Source organism: Tenebrio molitor, chromosome 3 (assembly GCF_963966145.1).
Source record: "Tenebrio molitor chromosome 3, icTenMoli1.1, whole genome shotgun sequence".
NCBI classification, from domain to species: Eukaryota; Metazoa; Arthropoda; class Insecta; order Coleoptera; family Tenebrionidae; genus Tenebrio; species Tenebrio molitor.
In genome coordinates this window covers 16,512,169-16,531,271 of record NC_091048.1, presented here as the reverse complement: position 1 = coordinate 16,531,271, position 19,103 = coordinate 16,512,169, and the positions used below count along the sequence as shown (strand labels likewise).

Here is a 19,103-nt window from a genome sequence, read left to right as displayed (position 1 = left end):
GAACATTTCTGGGTCTAACGTTAAAACGCTAACAACATCATGTAATATTACCTTTCTTCATAACGCCATTGTGAAAGGGCTGTATCGAAAATATGTAGGCGCAGCTATTACACATAACCTAATTACGAATTTGAGTATAATAGTGCTATTGGACAGTGTCTACGAGCGGGGCACAGTGGGAAATAATACCAAAAAGCTGGCCAAAACTCGAAAAATCGAAGTCTGAATTAAGGACTTTTCCGCATATACAGGGTGTAAGAGTAATAAGTAGATTAATTTTAACTGGTAATAGAACTCATCAAAAGGAACAACTTTTCTTAAAACCGTTCATATCTCCAAAACTAAGCTACCTAAAAACGTGAAACAACCAGATTCCTACGAAGTGGATTTTTTGCTATACGGGTGGATTTGTTTGAATTTCGATTTCTGCGTTAAAACATCTTTTCTGGATGCAAATGGACGTTTTTTTCATATTAGCGATGATCTCAATTAGCCATTGCAGTATGTATTTAGTTGCGTAGGACTATTTTAGTGAAAAATCTCTCCAATTTTTTTTTGGAATTAAACATCATTTTTCAGCAAAATGTAAGATAGAAAAGTTGTTCCTCTTGACGGGTTCTATTACCAGTTAAAATTAATGTACTTATTTCTGTTACCCGTTGTATATTGTTCCTAGAGGACCTCGGGCATAAAATAAACCGATGAATAAGTCACAGTTGTCCTTTATATCGAGCGATCAAATTAATTTGTAATCGAGTTATCCATGAATCCGAAATCGTATGTAGTTTCTTGAACAAAAAACACAGATTAAAACACAGGTTAGATCTGAGCATATCATTCGAAAAGACATACCGATTCAAATCCATGGATAACTCGATTACAAATTAATTTGATCGCTCGTTACCTTCGTGGTATCGCTTAAAAAGTGAGCATTGAAACGAATAAATGCTCCGTGTTTCTGAGCGTCAAACGTGTTGTTAATTGTTTCGCTCGTATTTCGTCAGAAATTACGTTAATAAAGTGCAACAAAATGGATCATCTTCCCCAAGGAATGTAGAATGAAATGTACCACACAATATTTATTAATTAAAAACCTGTAATTATTAGTGTAATGATGAATGTAGTTGTATTTTTCGCAAATCTCATTCAAAAATCTTGAATTAAAAGTGACAAAAAAAAATCTCAAATATGGCCACTCTCTTATCACTCCTATATTGTTTATTAAACCTTCCTGTACAATATTATGCAAAAATTAGCTGCGCTCACCTGCGCTTTCTTTTTTTTTTTGGAAATGGTGATGAAGTACAAAAAGCGAAAATGTTTACAGATGCATTTGATCATGTATTTTTTTCACTTATAATTACACGAGAGCTTTTTTTGTCGAAGTAAACTTGACATTTCAATGAGAATTTTGTTGCCTAGCAATTTAACAAATTTTTGAGTTTAATTGCAGGCAACAAAACTCGAGTTATAAATGTCAAGTTTACTTCGACCCAAAAAAAAGCTTGAGTGTAATTCGGTAAGACAATTTAATGAATACGGAAAAGTATGATGATGCGGACCTACTAGAATCAGACACTTTCAAAAGTTAGGTTCCGTTTTGTCGCTGGAAAAGTTAGGGCAAACTTTTTTCGCTGTCATAGTGACAAAAACACCGTTGCTTATGGGATTTTAGTGTATGAATTAAATTGTCATAATTAATAGTTATTTATTTAACGAGTTCGTGTGTAATTTGAGCTTTTTTTGGCATGAGTGGGCCAGTTTAAAACTCGAGTGAAACGAGAGTTTTAAAGGTCCACGAGTGCCAAAAAAGCGCAAATTACACAAGAACGAGTTGAATACAACGTTTTTTTTGTTCGACGAGCCCCCCCAAAGGCTCCAAATGGCTGAAAATCTTAAAAAGTAGCTTGACGTTTCGTTTTGACAAGTTGTCAAAAAAAAAACTGTGAACGTTATATTATAATCACCATTTTGGATCCACCTTTTTTTTTGGAAAGACTAATATGTACCAAATTTGTAATCAGTGTCCTAACAGCAGCATACATATTTCGAATCGCCATTTTGGATCCGCCATTTTGTTTTTGAAAAAACTAAGAACAAATTCGTAACCAACGATCTCGAAAACCCCTATTTCTCAATTTTCAATAAATTATTTTGATTCTTTCGACTTTTGGTCAACTTTTCGGTCATTTTTCCCTCTGTGCGGCGGTTCGATCAAATGTCGGTAATGGTGATTCATTTGTATAGGAACCGTTCTCAAAACAAAACCATTTTTGATCTTCGTTCACAACAACTATTGAAACAGTTATACTCGTATTTACGATTCGATTCAACTTAAACCATTCATTTAAAAAAAAATATTTTTCACAGCTGCTTTTGATCATATATTTTTTGATTTTGTGAAGTATGATATAATATAATCGACAAAAAAAGAGATAAGGGTGGTATACTAACGGTGGTGGTGAAGAGAGATTTCCCAAAACCCCAACAAACAACAATGTGTATGGTAAACCCAGCCATGATTTTCTTCATTCCTACTTCCAAAATGTGATTCTGCGATGAAATGAAACATCCAAATCGTATCGCTTATTACAGCATAGTACACTATCAGAAAGCGCTAGTCAAATAACAAATGTAACCACAACTCTAAACACAAAGTAACCGCAATATTATTTTTTAACATTAATATTGAACATTATGTGATAATCAAGAAAACCAGCGATGTTGCCATTTTGTTGTTTTAAATATGTTATTTCTTACATAATACAGTAGTACAGTAGTGGTTACTTTGTCAAAATTTGTATCATCACAGTTTAAACAATAGTTTCAATAAGAATAATAATTTATTACCTAATTACAGTAGGTAATTGATTAACCAGAGGCATGTAACACTTGACGAAATATAAAATGCTCCTGGGCATTTTCACCAACAAGCCCCAAGTGATTTAATATGTACATACAAGTTTCTAATTTTTTTTAATTATATCCATGCAACCTGCCCAATTTTTGTAAACCAATTAGGTACTTGAAACAAAAGTATTTTTGGAGCTTTCAATTTATTTTGTTGGTAGAACTGTAGGTATGTACATACTGTACCATTTTACATTCAATGGTGTAATTTTTGTGAAACAATTAAAACTTTTATCCCTCTATTTCCATTAAAAATCAAACTCAAATTAAACAATGAATCTCGTTTCTGATGAATCGTAAATGTGAAAAAATTGCTTAATAAATAAAAGCAAATTAATCCCCAATTTCTTTAGGTATTGTTAGATTTAGTTGGTTAAATTCATTTGTCAAAGTTCGATTTCATTTGAATTTTATTGAGATTTTATAATTTATAACTTTTTTGGGTAGAATTAATAGTAGTGATGTTACTATTTACTATTAATTATTTTTTGAAAATAAATAGATTTATTTAATACATAATATTTTTGTTTTACAATACAAAAATTTCCGATAATAATGCGGAATCTGGAAAAGTGCGTTTCCACGTTGAATGGCAAGGGAAATCCTTTCGAAAAGAAATTTCTTTGATTTTGAATCGCAATAATCGCAAGTCGGTTTCCGATGACATTAATGAAATCGATGGCTTCTTTGTACTATCGGCGCCATCGAAATGTGAACGCCAAATTTTCCTAGTGTGTGTTGTAGCATCAATCATAGGCGTGCGTTAATGTGTCAGATTTGTGACAATTTTCACAAACATAATTTGTCAACAGATTTAATTTATTTTTAAACAATATACATGCCACGACACTTGACCGATATGGGAAAAGCGAGGGCTGTTACCAAACTCGAGGAAAATTGTAAAATTGTAATAGAAAGTTATAGGTAATATGTAGAAATCTTTTCTTAACTTTCATACATATAGTACGCCACTGAACAAAGTTTTATTTAATGTAGAACAAAACAGAAGACGTTTCTATGGCACCAGAAATTCGTTCACATTTCGTTGGCGCCGATAGTACCAAGGGCCTAAGATTTTCAAGGCTAAACCTTTAAATATGTAATTTGATGAAATAATTGAACTATGTACTCGTATATTTGCTATGTTTGCGTTTGCAAGCCATTTCAACGGCAAAACCTGAAACTGTAGATATTTTCAAAACGTAACTGTCTGCAAGTGTAATTAATTATTAGTTTTGATTAATATTTATTTTCCATCCCTATATTTTTTGTAAATTACAGTTATTACTATCTGTTTAAACAACGGTTGCAATTATGTATTCTTGAGTGGGTGATCTATAGTACAGAGATACAGAGACATGAAGAAGTTAAGTATGAATCTTAAAATGTTTGTTAGTAGATCCCTATCATACGTGGGGTGTTATGACTATGAGTTAGAAGGTAACTTATTTTGAAAATATATGTCTCTAAAAATTTTCTAATGCTCCAAAGTTTTAGTGGAATTTGTCAAAAAGCCCTTCCACGATATTGTTATAGGTACAACGCATTTGCAAAATTGCCCACATTTTCAAAATATGTAGTTAATCCGATTGGCACCAAAATTAATAGATATTGGGTTCCTATTAGTGTTTTGCCTAAACAAACAATTAAATCTGTGCATTTCTGCAAAATTCATGGTAAACGACAAATCAATAGGCCTGGATCCTTACTGAGACAAACATCTTGCAAAAGGAAAAATTTTAATCTGTACATTTACAGAAAATTTATTAAAAACGGAAGAAAACCCATAGATAGACACTCTTTATCACTTTTTTAATGTATCGAGGATAATACATCAGGATCTGACTTTACTTGAATATGATTTTTTTGTACCCATAGCCTCAAAATTGGTATTTCCCGGTTGTCCTCGAAGTCGGAAATAACGATTTCCCGCACGCGGTGTTTTTTACTTTGCATCAGAAACTAGGGGAAATTGCATTATAAGATTAGTATTTAATGACGTAGACAGAGGGAAACGTCAATTCCCTTTAAACAAAATGGACGATTCTTCACATTTGCAACTGTAAAATTAATTCTTAACAACACAATAAATAAGTAATTTTATTATTAAACAAATAAAAATACTTACAATTCAAAAAGGTAAGAATAATAAGAGGGCCTTGAAAATGTTAAATTATTTACTTTTTTAATTTTGTTTTTAAATATTTTTGAGTTATTCGTTCCAAAAAATATTGTACTTACCTAACTTTTGCGGGAAGAAATTTCCCGCGTTCGCACTAATGCGGTCGTGCCGCAAACAAAGTGCTCACGTGGGAAATTTCACTTCCCGCATACGTTAGGTATTTAACTCTTTCGTGTTGGTTTGGGCAAAGTCTTAAAAAACATTAATTTTTTGTTCGACACTGTCAGAATTTGAGAATTTTCTCCTATGTTATTTAAATGTCACCACTTGTTAAAACGAAACGTCAAGCTAATTTGAATGATTTTAAGCGATTTGGAGCCTTTAAGGGGCTCGTCGAACAAAAAAACGTTGTATTCAACTCGTTCGTGTGTAAATTGGCCCTTTTTTTGGCACTCATGGGCCCACTCATGCCAAAAAAGGCCCAATTTACACACAAACTCGTTAAATAAACTACTATTTCAGCTGTTACTCGTAATGTCATTTGATTGTCAACTCAACTTATGGTATTTATCACCAGCTATCTTAATGAATTTTACAACCTTCTAATTCCATTGTGCTTGTGATAAAACTGACATTTGTTATCGGAAGTCCAAGAACTGACCCTGTTCATGTTCAAATGTTTTCATGAGACAAGCTGCATGCACTTCGCAATGCCTATTCGTCGAGATATTATTATGTTAAAACTACGGCAAAAATTGCAAATCAAAAACTTTTTAGAAAAAATTGACCCAGAAAAAACGCGTCTCTTCGCTCGTTTTATTCTTGGCCCTGAACTTTTTCCAAACGCCTCCAACAATATTACGAATCATATTTGAAGCATCCCCCGAAAAATCAACAAGATGAACGCATTTTCAAGTTAAAAGCTTTCCTGTCGTAATTAGCACCGAGAAAGCTGCGATGGAAAAAATACCGGCGGTGTATTTTTAGATAATCTTTAAGTCAATAGCGTGGCGGCCGGAATAACGGATTGCCATTAGGTTGCCATTTTTCAAGTGACACTTCCAATGACGCCACTTTCGAAATGTATTTCAAGCGTTGCCTGACGAACATTACAATAACCTGCATATTTCCTGTACCCAAGTTTTGTTCGTATTGTTTTCTATTTTTAAAGCTACTCTGGAACCCGAATCGACGTCACGACGCCCAGCGTTTCCTTCAATACTGGTAAAAGACACCTGTAGTGTATGTGCGCCAAAATTTTATATTTGCCTTTTTTTCATTTTTATCACAGTCTAGCACTTCACCGGTACAAATTTGGCAACGGTCGCGTCAAAATTCATTCCGGGCATGAAACTCATGAGTAATTCGGTTTCCGGTACTCATCCGAATTTCTAAATTTTATGAGAGCTGCTGAAATATGTATTACTTTATTTCTGATTTGATTATCATAGAGTTGCATCCGGTGCCTGTTATACGCTCTCATCTTAAGTTCATTCAAAACCGGGGCACGCGTCCAATTGTGGCTTTGCGATTTGTAAGCCCCATAAAAATCAAAACAACGATTACTTAACAATCGTAATGTTTGTTACAAATTTCATTGCTTTCTAAATCAGTTCAGCAGGTTGAATGGGAACAGTCAAATTGTAGTTATCTTATACTACATCAAGCAATCAGTTTTAGGTTTAAAAAATTGAAAAGGTACAGAAAGCCGAGATTAAAACAAGGATAAAGCAAAATAGAACAATTAATATCGTCGTAGAAAAGAAATATTGGGTGTTCATTTAAATTTATCCTCAAAGTTGGCGTTGAAGAGTCGATTGTAAACGCATCACGGATTACAGACGTTTAAATTTAACCTCACTTTTTGCGTTGTTTGTGTTTTTACTCTGCTGAGTGACGAGTGGTGTGTTCACAATCGACCCTTCAACGCCAACTTTGAGGAGAAATTGAAATGAACACCCGATATAATCGTTGAAATTTTTATTCTCTAAATAATTGAATATAATTCTAAATTCTTATGGCTCATTAGAATGAAGTTAAATTTAAAGCGAACAATCTGCTGCAAAGTCATCGAATAAATAGAATTATTTTTTAATTTCCTTTTACGGAAATAATCTGCTGGCGTACACCTCCAGACACAAATAAAACTCCCGAAAGTGCCCTCGTCAAGAAAATTTCAGGCTTATTTCCCACGGGACAACAATACAGCATCACCTGTCGCATAAAAAAAATCCATCCGATATGTAATTTGTTGACGTTTTTTTAATTAAATTCGGTCTGAAACCCAGTGCACCTACTTTAATTTTTCAGTACCGTCCCCGTTACTTTTATTGTTCGCGACGAAATTAAATCTGAATGTTTGAAGATAATAAACTTACGAACTGTGTACCGTTGTATTTTTAACCATCGGTAAACAGAATCATGAAAATGAATTGAGGTTTCTCTCCCGTTCGAGAACCAATATTTTCTAACGTCATAAAAATACGAAATTACCCCCGAGGAACTAAAACTAATATGGCGAAATCGGAAGTTTTAAACCAAGTCACGTTATTTATCGATTTCGTATTTTATTCCGGTCCCAATTGCATTATGAGACGGGTAAATATCCCGCGAGTTGCAAACACAGATTATTCAACGATCTGCGAAATGCAACGACTTGAACACAAAAACAAGCAGTAAAACGAGCGTTTTTAATGGGCACGTGCAAATTTACACTTCTGAAACGATGGCTGTGATATGACAGGATGTCAAGCCTTAAAAGATCACCATCTCAGAATCAAAACATGAAGGTAGTAATTTCGGAGATATTTTAATAACGTAACTGTTATGTAAGAAGTGTGATTCCCAATCTGCAAAAAGAAGTCAAGAAGTAGAGTGCATTTGAAGAAAAAGGAATTAGTTCGCGAGACTGTCTGTGGTCCTCACGTCACGCCCATTTCTTCTACTTTTTTCTTCATCGCTTGTAGCGACAACCGCACAATTAAACATTGATTATGTCTTTTAGATCCTCAAATACAGTTTTAAAAATTGAATCTGAGGGTGCGCCACACCTTTCAATTAACCGCTTATTGCTGTGGGTTTTTCCAACAGGATCAAAAGCTGGATCATTCAGTGCAACACCAACGAGCCAGCCCGCCAAGGAAATTACGTAAAAACACATCCAGTGTTTAATTTTAATTGCTTAGAACATCTCGCCGTTTACCACAAGAACAAACAGTTAAATGTGTGTCAAACCGGCACCGTTTTAACACTTTCATTTAACGACGAATATTACGAGTTAAAGTGCGTTTTATTCACGATTTACTGGGTATCTTTTGAAATCTTATCCGCGTCGTCCGTTTACACTGTTTATGTTAAATGGTATGGCAATGACAGTAGAAAAAATAAATATCCACGATTTTTGATGTTTCAGCGACGTTCCAAGCTGTGGGGTCATTCATAAATAATATTCCCGGTTTATTATACGAAAATAGACCGAGTGAATCGCACGAGATAATTAAGTTTTAACACCTTGCACTTAGAGATATAATTGGATACTCAAGACCATTATTCATCTATGGAATATTGCATGAGCGCTCAAAGCAATGCCAAACGCATTCACAGCGAAATTGTTTGATCTTTTTCAGACGGTGAATGGCTGCTATATGCGGGAACTCGAATTTTCAGAGACATTGTGGGTATTAACGTAAATCGTGGCTCACACCACCGGCTCAGATCCAGGAGTTGTGTCGCAGGATGGTATAAAAACCAAGCGCGTTTGTCGAACAGATTGACATACCTTAACCATTCACGTGATTTGTTTGAATTTTTCAAGGCCTTCGTTACATCATTATATGTAGAATAAATAAACGCAACTCTGTAAAATTGATATTTCCATGGAATAAAAACACAACACATTACCTTGGTCTGCAAGTACATGGACGTAAGACTTTTGCGGTTCGGAATCTCCTTTTAAACAAGGACTGACTAAAATGCAACAACGTAAAGACACAATTGTGTCTATTTTCACATGCACAGAAGTGAATTGGCTCAAATTCTTTTTAATCGTGAAGTGTATAACACCAGGAATCAGTGGGGCAAGTTGCCATAGTTTCTTCAAATGTTACTGCACATCAAGAAACTCAGTTAATTGGCGTAGAACTTAATTAACACGTTAAAGCGCAGTAAACAATTAATTACTGTTTATAATCTTAATCATAATTATTTATGGTTGGTTTTCGTAAATACATATGTGGTAAAGGTCCTTTGGTGTAAATCGTCATTGTAAGTTGTTGTTGATACGAGTATATTAACGTTAGCAGGGTTAATCCGTATCACTTTGTGAATATTTCTAGATCTAAAGATTTACGATAGCAACTCAATCAATGGTTGAATGCCATTTTACTGTTGACATTGTTTTCATAATTTTTGACAAAATTGTAATTGCTTAAGATATGGGAACACTTATACTGAGTAATTGTTCACTTTAACTACTTGTGGAATTTTCGCGTTTTTTCTGGCTAGACAGCCTCAGGACGTCCTCCTACATCGTTTCCCACCAGTCAAACCTTGTGCAAATGAAAATTTTCCTTACCCTTTAGTTATACTAAGACTTGGCGCGACCTTGACGCGACCTTGAAACACAACAAGAGAGAAAAAAAGGCATTTGCACAAGGTTTGAATGGTGGGACACAATCTAGGAGGACGCCCTGAGGCTGTCTAGCCAGAAAAAACGCGAAAATTCCAGAAGTAGTTAAAGTGAACAATTACCTTATACTGCCGTGCTAAGCTCAATGGTCCTATCTTACAACATTTTAACTGTCCTAAAGGGATTGTCTGGCAAGGAAAAGCATTTCCAACTCTTTTTCAAAGCTAGACTGTCCTAACTATTTAATAAATAGCAGTCAGTAATGAGGTGGGATTTATTGTCCTATGCTATAACTGGAAACACTACGTTTCAGTAAAGTCTAAATTGTATCATTGGCAGATAGGAGAGCTTGGCACGGCAGAATAGGTAATATGTACTACCTATACAGGTGGCTAACAATGTATTAAACATTTAGATGAAAAATAAATCACTAAATAGTAATTTACTTTTAACACTCAGATATGTTCATTTGAGCTTTTTATATACATAGGTACAGATTTATTTCGGATGATTTGTAAATTTTATATCTAGGCGACTATACAGGGTGTTTGGTGTTTAAGGTAACAAACTTTTCTGAGATGCACAGCTATGTTAAATAAACAACTTTTTCTACAACTGTCAAAAAAACGTGACATTTATGCATCGTTATCAAGTCGCAAAGTATGTCATTTTTGATAGTGAAAAAATATTTGTCAAAAAGTTTCCTTGGATGCTAAAATAGTTATATTTTAGCACCCAAGGAAACTTTTTGACGAATATTTTAGCATCCAAGGAAAATTTTACAAAAATTAAAAAATTCAAAAATTTTAAAATGCTGTTGTAGAAAAAATAGTGTTTGTATTTCGTGCGCAAGATGATTGTTTTGTTGGCGCATTCGAATGAGTTTGAAGTCTCGACCTGACGGTCTCGACCAAAAACTCATTCTCATGCCCCAACAAAAAACAATCACTTTGCGCACTTAATACAAAAATAACTATTTCTTAGTGACATTTTTTTCAATTTGCTTTTTTTATTATGCTGAACTAAACTGACTAAACTCTGTTTCCACTGTTTGAGAACCACTGTGCGTATCTGTAATTATTAATACCAAGCTAATAAAGATTTGTAAAGGAAAATGCCTTAGCTGCCGCCTTTATAATTTAGAAATCCGATGGAGCTCACACAGTAGTTCTTCAAATTGAAAAAATGATTACACTACAAAATTACGAGTATAATACATACATACTAAAGAATGTTACTAGAATAAAAGTTTTATTTTGTCTATTCCTTTACACAGGAGAAGTTTGTTACCTTATAGCCCAAACACCCTGTAATGTAATAATAAGAATCATAGCCTCGCAGATGTGAAATTTAAAAAATTACCGGATATAATAAACGAACTAGTTCTTGAAGAAACGAAATAAATCGTGAGTATTCATACTCAGTTGACATTTATATTTATTATATTTTTCATTTTTCTCTGCTACACTTTTTGTGTTAATCATAATAATAGGCACAGTATCTGGAGCAATTCCAAGAGTAATTTTCTCATAGATCACGCATCAACGTTTCTAGAAGATATAAGAATTTTTCTCGTAAACAGTGGTCAAATTTGTATATCGTAGAGTAACAATCTTCTCTATAACAACGTTTAATTTACAATTAAATAACAGGAAAAGCCTGTAGTCCATTAGACTTGTCGTAAAAATTCATTATAATTTTATTATTAAAAATTTAATGAAAAAGAATACATACTCTAAAATTTGACAGGTGATCATTTTTTATGTTACAAAAATATTCATAAATTTTCTTTTAGAACAAAATAAAATGCCTAAATCACCAATTCACCATTTGAATATGTAACTAGATTATGTAATTCAATTATTTCCTCGATAAAAAACGACTAAAAAACTACCAAATAATGAATTTCACAGCAATAATACTTGCACAATAAGCTGTAGTGGTGACCAAAAAAGTTTTAATCTAAAAACACTTTTTGGTTTGGCACATATGTTACTTTATACAGTTTTCGGAAATATGGGTAATATTGAAATTAAATTATACACAAAAATTATATTACTTATTCATTTGACTTTTCATACAAAATAAACGCGTTTGTTTCCACTGAAAAATGAAAAAAGTGACAGCAGTTTCTACTTTCCCCGAATTTAACTTTTATAAATATTTTCCCCAAATAGAAAACAAAAATTAGAAGACAAAATAGAAAGGTTTAATTTTTTACCTAAATTCATGTATGTACTAGGTATTGGGAGCAAAAAAAAGTGAGACATCAACATCATTGCCTTGACTTTTAATGTGAAATGACTCTTATCTGTTTCTAACCTTACTTTTAAATGGATTGACGTCATTAAGTATTGTAGGTTGTAGCGAATGAGTGTAAGTAAGCACGTAGTGAATATTTAGTCCCAACCAAATTCTACCTTTATCAAAAGAAGAGGACATTTGTAAAAGGAAAATAGGAGTATAAAATACATTTTTAAACTGTCACATAGAATAGTGTCAAATTTCTATGACAATAATCAAAGGCAAAATCACAATAATCAATAAAGCTTGAATTACATCGAATTTTTCAAAATTGACAGAAATTTGATGTCCCACTTTTTATGCCCGCAATAGTAAGTAATTTAGCAATACATAATTCTATTTAGAATTGCTGGGAGTTAAGATAAAGTAAAACCCAAATAATTTTAATTTAATTTACGAAATTCCATTTAGGCTATAGCACTGTTTTAAAACGGAATCATTATGTTTAATTTAGTTTTAGTTTTTTTTTTAGTTTGATAACATAATTATAATTATAACATTTTAAATTTACAATGCAAAAATTTCCGATAATAATGCGGAATCTGGAGAAGTGCCCCGAATGCTTGCAGCGTTTCCACGTTGAATGGCAAGGGAAATCCTCTCAAAAAGGGATTTCTTTCATTTTGAATCGCCTGATTCCGCGATAAGTCAGTTTCCGATGACATTAATGAAATCGATGGTTTCTTTGCACCAAGGGCCTAAGGTTTCAAAGGCTAAACCTTTAAAGATGTAGTTTGACGAAATAATTGAACTATATTTGCTATGTTTGCGTTTGCAAGTCATTTCAGCGGCAAAACATGAGACTTCAGATGTTTTCAATACGTAACTGTCTGCAAGTGTATCTACAACAGTAACATCCCAAACCAAAGGTTAACCTTTCATCCACGGTACTAAAGTCATCCCATCAGGGCGTTTTCCGTCATCCCGAGATAGTCCGTTTGGTTCTAAAGTTTTAGTTTTTTTTTAACGGCTAACAGGCTTGACGCCCAATTAGAAGCCCTGCCAAAAAGAAAATGATGAAAAATTTAACAAATTACATAGGCGATGCAACTTGTTGCTCGATATTACTACTTAGCGTCTTTTACCACTCGTTGGTTTTAAAATAATTCATTTTACATTTTACAGTATCACAACCTAAATGTTCAATTTTCATATCTCATTTCTTCGGTTAAATTGCGAAGAAGTTTTCTAAATATTAAACAATCCTCGACACATTGCAACCTTTGAGAGAGATGCGACATGGTTGATTCTTAACGTGCTTTATAAATATCAACGGGATGAATAAACTTTATCACTGCACTAAATCAATATCGCAATTAGTTTAGGCGGAAATGGTAATTAAAGTGCTGACTGTCCCAACAGTATTTGGGTGGAATATGGCTATATTATTAAAGTTGTCAAAAGCCCAACTGTGCAGCACTCTACCAACACTGCCAGAAAGTTCTCCGTGAGTTTATTCTCAGCATATGTATATTCAAATGTGTTAATTTGTTTTACATATAAATTTCGAGTAAGTAGCAAAAAACAATAACAAGATAAGAAAATGTATACCTATGTTTTCGTATTTTATTTTTAAATCTTATTTTTAAAGGGAAAGATAATGGACATTGTTTTCAGTCCATGTACAATATTTTAGTAGGTACGAATTATGTATGTATTAAAAAACTGTACCAATTGTTTTAAGATATACTTCAGTTGTTATTGATTTTGTGAGCCAATTTGTCAAATTTATTAGGCTCTTTCTGCATTTCTATCCATTAATTTTGAATCAAATTAAGAAGGTGTCATTGAGTAGATATTTATTAATTATATTTTACTCTTTACGTCAATTTTGATTATAACCTGCATTTAGAAAATGATCTTTTTGGAGCAATCTCTGTGTTTTTCAGTAAAGATCACAAACAGTATAAATTATCGATGACTGTTTAAGACGCAGTTGACTTTATATGGGTTAAAAGCAACGATGAGCTTGTTCCGAGCTATTGATAATTCCAAACGTGCCAATTTTTGAACCCGTTATTTATTTATTTTTTATTTTCCTTTTGTAAAAGTTCCTGTAACTGTTGAGGTAAAACAAATTAAATTAAATGACATAAACTTTGTTCCAACAAAAAACGTGTTCTTGAGATGTGATGTTGACAAATTTCTTCACTCTTTGCTAAGACTCGTTTAAAAGAAAATGTCATAAGTGGCAAAAATCCAAAAAATAACTACAAAACTGATATCTACCTTCCAGCAGTAGTATCATCTTCATAATCATTTTTTTACGCTACATATTTTGTAAACGGCATATCTAGATACATATTTACTATATTCTTGTAATGACACAAAATAACATAATATGTAGATATTATGACCTTTTGACTGTACGTAATGGATTTAATGCGGTGACATTAAGAAAAGTGCGTTTGTTTCTCAAGTGATTTGTACTGAGTAAATTCAACGGAATACAAAACATGTTACATAATAATATACCATCCAAACATAAAAAATGTGTGTTGATAAAAATTATATAATTCAATTTTGACAAATACAGCGAAATTGTAGGTACATAGTACAAAACAATTTAACTTATTTACAAGTAGAGTGTGGAATAATAAAGCAAGGCCTTGATTAAAAATGAAAAAAAAAATCAAATTTTAAAGTAAGAAGTATAGTCATTGAGAGAGGCGCGTTGTTTGTCAACTGATGGCTGTTCAAATACTACATTAGACAATCCGATGTGTTTGCAAAGGCCAAACACGAACCCAAACAATTTACGTTTTGATTAAAATTTTTGGCACAGTTACATTAGCAGGCTGCATTAGCCATTCTTTCGAATCTCTGCTCGTCCACCGTGAACTGTGAATTGCCAGTTACACCCTTTGAAAAACAACAGATGAAGCGAACAGTTTCAAACATTCCGTAAAATAGGTGTATCATGTTGCACGACAGCAGGCGCAATCCGTGCATAAAAGAGCCATCTTGGGGCTAATTGAGGTGTCGGATTGCGTACTTTTCCGGTTCGCGACAACGAATCTATTGTAATCAGCAGAACCGAACGGGAGGGCGTCGCAATTAAATGCGGCAAAAACAGCACGGATTCGTGACAAAACAATCGCAGGAAAACAACAACCTCGGGGATCCGAGCACGAGGTGCAAGTGCACAACAACAAATTGCGTAAGCTGCACCGGCGGCAGTACCTGGCATCAGATAGGGGCTGGGGACCGGTGCCGGTTGCCAGTACGAGGACGAGATCGCAGGATAGTGGTTCTTGGAGGAGGCGCGGCTCTTCATCGCACTTGTTGCACTTCCGGAGTGTCCGCAACGACATCACACTCGCGGTCCGGCCACAGGTGCTAGCGTACCGCTCACGAACGCGCAACTGAACCGTCCGGTACTACTGCGACTGATCCGACCGTACACATACAACGTACAAACGCTCACTGAAAACTGACGAGTTAGCGACCAGTCAGTCACGCCAAGTCGTTATGTGACGAATACGAAATACAAATATATTTCCGAACCGGCGGTACGCCGGACGTCACCGTGCATACCTAACGAGCCACAGACGGATAACCAACAATGGGTCCGGTGGTGACGGATGGGGCGCGGATTTGGACGCGAGCGGTCCTTCCGACGGACCCGCTCGGAACATGACCGCGTGCGAGTGACGGATCGAGTGCAGCGGGAGATGCACCGACCCAGATGCGTTCACTTTATTTAAAACACTAACGGGCTACGGCACTGGCGATTTATCGCGTGCCAAATAAGTCAGAAAAATACCATCGCGTACAACGATTTGTTTATTAGCGGCTTGTTCCTCATTATGCGATATTTTATGAATCAGCAGAATAGACGACATAGTTTGCCATTGCCGACGTATTATTCCGATAAACCGAAGAAACGCCAGGAAATACGGCTCGGCTGCTGAAGGTTTTCATTGCCTAGTGTGGTCCGGAAATCGGCTCTATCACGCACGTGTTCGACTGTGGATTGCCGATTTTGAAATTTGGTCGAATAGTCTTTAACGATTATCGCAACTTCCGGTACAACAGGACATCTACGATCAAACCTCCAATCATTTTCGGTACTTCAAACCAAATACATTTTTGAATCAAAATTATTTTATGTCAGTTAATTTATTGGTAAGTATGTATTAATTAATTTCACAGTGGAATTGTATAATAACATCCATGACCACTATTTTCATTATCGGGTCGCCTTTAATTTACGTTAAAGGAATTAACCTTAGTACGCATTTTAAATATTTTGTTATGTCAACTAACAATTTGTCTTTTTTTCAAATTTGCAAAAACTTCTGTAGAATTTAAAGTACCGGGTGGGGCATCGTATACGCGCACGCGAGAAATCGCGACTTCTAATTAAATAAAATTGGCGAAATTTTATATACCTGACTAATTATTGATAAGGTATATTTGAGAATTTTTAAAATTTTTTTTGTTAATAAATAAGGCCGTAACAGTTTTATTAGTTTTCTGAAATTAACTGTTAATTTACCTATAACGTTTTTACACTAAATGAATCTGTATCTGCTAGCCCATCAAACCCTGGTGGCACAATTACAAATTTTGACTTGGTTAGCTAAATAATTCGCTTTTTTATTTAAACGTAAACCAGACGGATGATTTACGGCACAATGGTATAATTTCCCAACAAAGGTATAGCCGACCGTTTTAAACCTTTTTGCCATAAAATTGACAGTTTCCATTGTCACCTAAATTTACGACAGCACAAGTAGCAGGTCATAAATAAAAATGATTTTGAAAGTTCAAATGTAAAACTGCGTTTAATTCAAAATCTAATTGGTATTTTTTTCCGTAGATTTCGTAAATAATTATAGGAAGTGAATCTGGGTAGGTTAGTATAAAAATCAGAATTTGGCTTTTTGGTTGAAATTTACATTTTAATTTTTTTTGGCTTTGTTTGTAAGTGAAAAATTATCAAAAAATTATGAAATGTACCTTACCAATAGCCAAGTAAGTCTGAAAAATTTAGACAATTTTATTTAATTAGAAGTCGCGATTTCTCGCGTGCGCGCATACGATGCCCCACCCGGTATGTACCAAATTTGACCAACATTTTGTGAAGAGCCAGCTGGACCGATGAAGCAACTGATGGGATGACTTTAGTACCGTGGAATAAAGGTCAACCTTTGGTTTGGGACGTTACTGTCGTAGATACACTTGCAGACAGTTACGTATTGAAAACATCTGAAGTCTCATGTTTTGCCGCTGAAATGACTTGCAAACGCAAACATAGCAAATATAGTTCAATTATTTCGTCAAACTACATCTTTAAAGGTTTAGCCTTTGAAACCTTAAGCCCTTGGTGCAAAGAAACAATAGATTTTATTAATGTCATCGGAGACCGACTTATCGCGGAATCAGGGGATTCAAAATCTAAGAAATTCCTTTTTGAGAGGATTTCCCTTGCCATTCAACGTGGAAACGCTGCAAGCATTCGGGGCACTTTTCCAGATTCCGCATTATTATCGGAAATTTTCGCATTGTAAATTAAAAATGTTATTTTATGTTAAATTTTAATAAATTAATTAATTCGTTTTACTAATTGAAAGATAAAACTGAAATCGCAGTCATCTTTTAGCAATATTATTACATATTTATCATTATGTTAGGACTACTTTGGCAACTATTTAGACAAGAGTCAGTTGGTTTTAATTTCATTTGAACGGGTGATGTTTAACTAGTTATACATGGTTCAAGACAAAGCACTTGACAAGAAACCAATTAATGTGTTGGAGGGTACCAAGGGATTCATATGCTACATAATTTAAATATATCTCTACGGTTAAAAGTGGTGTGGCGCCCTTGTAAGTGTATTACAAGGGCTTCACACATTATTAAACAAACATGTCTTCACGGTTGTTACTAGAGTGAATAATCGTCATTATACTACGAAAGTATTTAATCATTTTGATATCAGATTTCTTTCACAGCCTGCAACTCAGTACAGTACAGTAAAATGTATGCCTGGGAACAGAAAGTATTTAGTGATGCTTACACCTTACAATAGATCTAGAAAAGACACATTGGATATTCAAAAATCAGTTCCATGATACAGATTATAGACGGATAAGAACTCTATGTCCGATGATATACTGAAATGGATATTAGGCAAAATAAAATTAAAAAAATCTTTCTCAATTGTCAATTGAATGCTAAAAACTGTTCAAAAAATTGTTTATGTACAAAGAAACCATGAAAAATTACAAGAGGGAAGTTTGAATCATACAGGGTGTCTCAAAATTCGCGAATTCCGAATTCAGAGCGTTGTAGGGGATCACCTCAGTAGTGCAAATATGGAAATTAAAAAAAATCGGGACTCCCCCCACAAAGATAAATCGATCTGAAGGTGCACTCTTTGACTGCGTTTTCTTCAAATACAGGCTGAAAAGTTCAGTCTTTATTGTTATTTATCATGTAGATGATTGTGGAAAATAACAACGGAAAACAATTTTTTGAAGAATAGCTTTACTTTGGATTTGTAATTTTTCTTAAAAATGAAACGGCAACGTAGCTAGAATAGTGTTTTGATACTGTGGATATGCAGGCTGCTATGAATTGAACAAAATTAAAGTATTTATATCTTCTTCAGCAAGAGCGAATTTTTTTTCCAAGTATTTACGAGCTCCACTGGGTCCTTCCCTACCACGCTCTGAATTCGGAATTCGCCAATTTTGAAACAGTCTGTATGTATGACATTGTGAAAACTGATGAAATTTGGATATACATACATATTTGAATTATTATTATTAGAAACATCATGTCACAAATTTATCGAATATCTACCACTATATCCCAATTTACAATTTTTTTCCGCTTATTTCTCTTGTTTAGCATGAAAATAACGTAACTAACAATATTTCCTCTGATTGTAGAAACGTTTGAAAATACCGGTCAGTTTGTAAACATTATCAGCTCGGGATTCGGGACGTTTTTCAAATGAACACCGAATAATTTGCTTTACGCAACTCATGATGTTTTCAAAATGACTCATTCATTTATATATCTGAACCCTGAACCTCAAAGAAAGCAGTACCTAATGTAAATTAGAAGATAATAAAAACTTTTTTTGCAACGTTTGGTTATAGTACAATTGTAATAACTTTATTTAAA

At 34.1% G+C, this 19,103-nt stretch overlaps 1 protein-coding gene across 14 annotated transcripts in view; it reads right to left on the bottom strand.

Annotated features, from left to right (window-relative positions):
- The window catches only part of LOC138126042 (CUGBP Elav-like family member 1), a 313,867-nt gene that overhangs the window by 17,008 nt on the left and 277,756 nt on the right, over positions 1–19,103 (bottom strand). Inside the window, exon 1 of one of the 14 annotated variants that reach the window (XM_069041725.1) lies at positions 15,147–15,450. The exons of the other annotated variants lie outside the window; for them this stretch is intronic. Within the exon in view, the coding sequence (XP_068897826.1) occupies positions 15,147–15,240 (94 nt within the window). The 5' untranslated portion in view covers positions 15,241–15,450. Of the gene's footprint in view, positions 1–15,146; positions 15,451–19,103 lie in introns of those variants that run through there. 14 annotated transcript variants of the gene reach the window in all.